The 5,000-nt window shown below is 39.1% G+C and overlaps 1 protein-coding gene across 1 annotated transcript in view; it reads right to left on the bottom strand.

The window, feature by feature from the left end:
* Positions 1–5,000, bottom strand: part of LOC137998942 (uncharacterized) — a 19,382-nt gene that overhangs the window by 7,987 nt on the left and 6,395 nt on the right. Inside the window, exons 2-4 of the mRNA XM_068844783.1 lie at positions 1,432–1,565; positions 458–512; positions 263–360 (exon numbers count right to left, since the gene is read on the bottom strand). Coding sequence (XP_068700884.1) covers positions 263–360; positions 458–512; positions 1,432–1,455 — 177 coding nt within the window. The 5' untranslated portion in view covers positions 1,456–1,565. The remainder of the gene's footprint in view (positions 1–262; positions 361–457; positions 513–1,431; positions 1,566–5,000) is intronic.

Genomic DNA, 5,000 nt, shown 5'->3' with positions numbered 1-5,000 from the left:
CAATCGTTTTGTTTTCTCAGGTGTTGAAAATATGTTCAAAGATCAATTCGTCAAAATGAGCAGATCTCAGTTTCACGAATTGCTCATCGGGGCCCTAAAAGCTTCCGAAACTTTTGAGAAACATGAGGCCCCTGACCTGATTTCATTCGCACTTTCCGATCGACCCACCGACCGACAGACCGATGAACAGATTAATTAATTGGCTGACTCATTGAACAAAATGACTACATCAGTAATATTCACTACCGTCTACGTAACTTACTGGATCCAATTTCTTGCGGATTGTGTTGGCATGCCTGATTCCTTTGATGTGTAATCTTTTTAGCTTTCCCTGATCTCGATCCCGTTCCTTTTCGTTGGCTGCGAAACAAATGAAACAACGTCTAATTTGATGCTGTTATTCCAATACGCGCCAGCATGCCGCAAAATCAAGCCTGCTCCAAAGCCACACACTTACCTTCTTGAGGAACAGTAGTAATTAGTGTTGCCAAGGCGACGCTCTTGGCTGTTTTCTGTGGTCAAAAGACAAATGAATGCATTTTCAATCACTGAATTGTGATTTGGTTGAAATTGTGTTAACCAAAATATCGTGAAGACCAAAGCAATACTCTGACATTTACAATTGCATAACGAACAAAATTGAGATTTTCTGGGTACGCCTTGTCGGTAAGTGCCCCAAGGAAAGAAACTATTCATTCGTAAACCTTAATCGTTATATTTTCTTGCTTTTGTGCGTATTTGCTAACGAGTGTTTTATGTAAGGACAGTTTGTACACGGTAAACCCAAACAGCGTGCGGGTCAGCTTCTTCTTTAGAATGGTCCTTATCGGTCGCGTTTTCATTAAACATATCTAATGCTATATTGCACGAGGACGCTTCAGACACGCTTGCGCCTCCGAAAAAAGAGAAGGCGGCCATTTTGGTCTCGTAAACTAATCCTTTGGAAAATGAACTCAAAACGTATGCAAACAAATTTGATTAAGCTTTGGTTAACAAAAATTGGCCGCTAATCTCGTAAATGAAAATCAAGAATGGTCTGGCTAATAACATTGTCAAAGTCATGAGCCGGTAGTATAGAAAAGGCTAGTTGTCAGAACACTTTTCTATGTTTTATCCAAAGATCATTAGAGTAAAGGAAAACTTGAAATTCTCCCTGGTTTTCGTTGGCTTTCACCCCTTCAATTGTCGTAGATACAAAAAAATTCAGATAAGGGTAAAACTGAATTGAGGGAAGAAAAGGAAAAGTTAGATAATAAGATGAAAATATTGGAAGAAAAAGTGGAAAGATTGTTACGAAAAATTGACATTTGGGAAAAGAGAGAAAAATGCTAGATAATAGAAAAATGAGAGAAAAGAAGCCTTTGTGTATACTACCTACATGAATTTAAAAGGAAGCTGAGTCTATTAAGCAAGGTTTTAATTAGTAATTACCTTAAATTTTTCTGGTTCTGCCATTAATGCAGGTAGCGATAAGTCGCTAATTTGCTTTGAAGTTAGCGATGGTTCCGTTTTGGGTCGTTTAAAGTCCGGAGACCACGGGGAAGCTCTAACGCGATCACTGGAAGCTGTAACAATACAATGAATAAAGAAAAAGTCACGATACACAAACAGCGGTGATACGCTGGGGTCAGATACAAACACATCCCTTGAAATTATCTTTTACTTGATGTTTCGTATGCTTCTACATATATCCTCAGAAGCAGAAGCATATGAACAGTTAACTAGACCTTTGAGGCGAGAAAAATCATGCTTTCTCAGAGAGGGATTTACCCAAAATCAAGTTACCAATCTCAATATAACTCGAGCGGGGAATCCAATCTTTGAGCTAATTCCTACAAACCTTCAGTGAGCTTCATGATCAGCTTCTTTATATTAACTGCTTTCAAGCCATATTTTACTTTGCGGGTTTCACAGTTTTGTCTGATCTAGTACGACAAAAACCGGTAACCTCCTTAGGCAGCATCCCTTTTTGGGGCACGGTTTTGAATACATAAGTCAATTGCAATGGTAACTAAGAATAGAACGAGCGATATCAAAGAATGCATGCGGCATTCGATCATTTATCTGAATCACTATTATGGTTCCATGCCATTATTAGGGAGTTTATAAGCAAAGACGACGGCTATGGCTTAAATTTCGTTTTCGTTGCAATGGCAACGACACGACATTTTAGTTTTCGATCCACATTTCGATGCGCCGGGGGAGTTTATTTCTACAATTTGTCATGAAAATTTTGTTTTTTGTTTTTGTTTTTTTCGGAAAAGAAACAGAGAGAATCCAGAATTTTTCAATAATAGAGTTCTGATCTATTAAGTTAAATCTGACAAAAGGAACGTATTTTGCAGAGGCTAAATGTAGTTTCAGTTTCTTGGTTGAGTAGGCAACTGAATTGAAAATGCCCGTAGCTGTGAATCCCAACAATCCACTTTAATTATAGCACACATGAACAATTTGAACGAGACCGGATCAGTCGCCAATTATTTAAGATAGCATTCCATACCACATACAAACAGCTTTTGAAAACAAAAATAAACGATTTCAATGCATGGGAATTAACAGCAAAGAGGAAGTACACTACTGAACCAAGTGGCCATTCATGATATATGATTTGCATGAGAGCATCTCGCTATCATGCAAATCCACATAATGGACACTTGTTTAAATAGCTGTTATGTATACTTTTGGTTCCGAGATATCGAGTCGTAAAGTTTATATGGTCCGTTGGTTTGCATTTGAACGCACTGTACTGTGAACTTTTTGCAGGAACATTCTCAACTGTGTGATGGAAAGGCTAGGTCTCCACTAGATCAGACGAACCTTTCAAATAAGTCCAACATGTCCATTCAGGGTTCTTTACTTCTTATAATTGCCTTGTTTATATCTCTCAGTGGTGGTAGGTTTGTCAAATGTCTTTTTCACTTTTCTAGGCATCCATAACAACTTTGTCGACAAAATCAGGGAAACCCAACGACTGAATGTCTTAAAATTTGTCAGAATTACCTAAAATGGTTTCCACAATACTTTTAAGGCTCGTTTAGTGACTTTGTAGCTGCGCGACAAAATATTTATATGTCAGGATGTTCTAAGGGAATTTCAGGTTAAGGTGGCTTTTTTTGCATCGTGCGAAAGTTCTAGCAATCGTGAAAGGTTTGATCAAAAAATTGACATTACGTAGTCGCCCTTTTTTCCCCGAACATGCTCAAATATGATTTTCAAACAAACTTTGACGAAAATGATAGAAGCCTTCAATTTCCAATACCACAGTTGACGATTACTCAGCTCAGTAAAATTCTAGCGTTCTTCAATGTGGTTTCAAAATTTCCACGCACTCTTCAGACCCTTCATTACTTTTCCGAAATACCTAGGAAACCTGTTCATAAAAATGGCCGAAATCGCTCCAGTGCGCCTCGAAAGTCTGAGTTCGAATATTCAAAAATTCTAGCCAACCTTCCTTCCGAACAGATATTTACCGATATTAATCGTTGAGTGCCCCTGACAAAATCCCAACGTCTTAGTTGGCTCAACTTTGCTAAGTACATCTGCATCTACATCTGCCAACAACAGATGGAAAATGGGATGCTCTGGGTTATTTGCGTGTTTCGTAAATTTACGCCAATTCACGCCTATCATGATGAAAAAAGAAACAGTTTAGCGTTTTGTAAGAAAATGAATGTTTTTATAAAACATTGTCTCACGGCATGTCAGGGTACACTAAGTCATTTTAACAGCCAGGCAGGAAAGTTCAGGATATTTTGTTGCAGAGATATTTAAAGTACTTTGATTATTCAAAGGTGGAGTGATATTTTTATTTGAAGCATTGAAAATCTTGATATTTTCATTTTTCTCAAGAGTTGTGACTGCAGCCTGTGCTGTCAGCGGAAAACTGTATGGGTAGACGCGCCTTTGTATTGTAACTTCCCGCCATTTTTGGTAGTCTATTTGGTTCTAAACCGTGGGTTATTGTGCCGCCAAAATGGTAAGCAATATTGTAAGAACATTTTGTAAACCTTTTCCGGATAATTCACTCGTTGGTTCAAGTTTTCACACTACTAGGTCGGGTATTTAGTTCATGTATCTTTTGTCACTAGATTGTTATCTCAGACTCAGAACAAGGGGTTCAAAAACACTTCCCTAAGAACGAGGAATTCAGGCTAAAGAAGTCGGAAGTTTAGCACGTACAACTGGGATTTAAATGTCAGAACCTGTCTGTGAATAAACAATGCGTAATGTGCGTAAGGCCAGTCACAAGAGTGCTTTTGGTCTACGCCATTTCTTTAACAGGGGTAGAAATTCCGAGGACGGCGACAGTTTTGGAAATCGCTACCGCCGCTTTTTGTACTACAATTTGGTTTTTTGCAATGTGGATTGCTTTGTCCTACTGGATCAAGATGTGCCAAAATGTGATAAAGCCTCAGCCAACACTTCAAACCTTTATCTTAATATTTATCGAAGAACAACGCCGAAGGACATTTTTTCCAGGCGTTGCCGAAGCAAATTGGCCTCGCGCACAGGAAAACGAAGAACCAATAAATCTCTGGATGAATCAAGAAAATTTCGGTGAGTCTGTTTTTCTTTGGCACATTTTGCCACCTTGCTCGGCCAACAGAATTTTTTTTAAATCGTTTCTTCCAAGCAATTTCACGCAAGGTATGGAGCCTCCAAAAACAGGTGCGTATTTCCGGCTTCATTTTAACCAGGGAAAGTTGGAAGAAGGTTTCAGACTTTAGGGAGTGTTTGTTCAAGATATTTTAGGCATTTAACAGCAGATCAGAAAACAACAAAGAAAAAGCAAGGTGACACACGCTAACACCAACCCGGTGTGCGCCAACACATCACGATGCGCACATCCATTTCACCCAGTTAATCAGCTGTTTCGGCCTTACTGGGCTTTATCAGCAAGTCGTAGCTAACGTACCAGTCGGGCGCTATGGGCACCCCTTTAAGTGGCTGTTCCACATGCAACACATGTGGTAAGCTGAGTTGGGAACAGCAAAACTGTG

The sequence above is a fragment of the Montipora foliosa genome, chromosome 4, assembly GCF_036669935.1.
Source record: "Montipora foliosa isolate CH-2021 chromosome 4, ASM3666993v2, whole genome shotgun sequence".
NCBI classification, from domain to species: domain Eukaryota; kingdom Metazoa; phylum Cnidaria; class Anthozoa; order Scleractinia; family Acroporidae; genus Montipora; species Montipora foliosa.
Note: the sequence above shows the minus strand (reverse complement) of the source record. Positions and strands in the feature narration are given on the sequence as shown.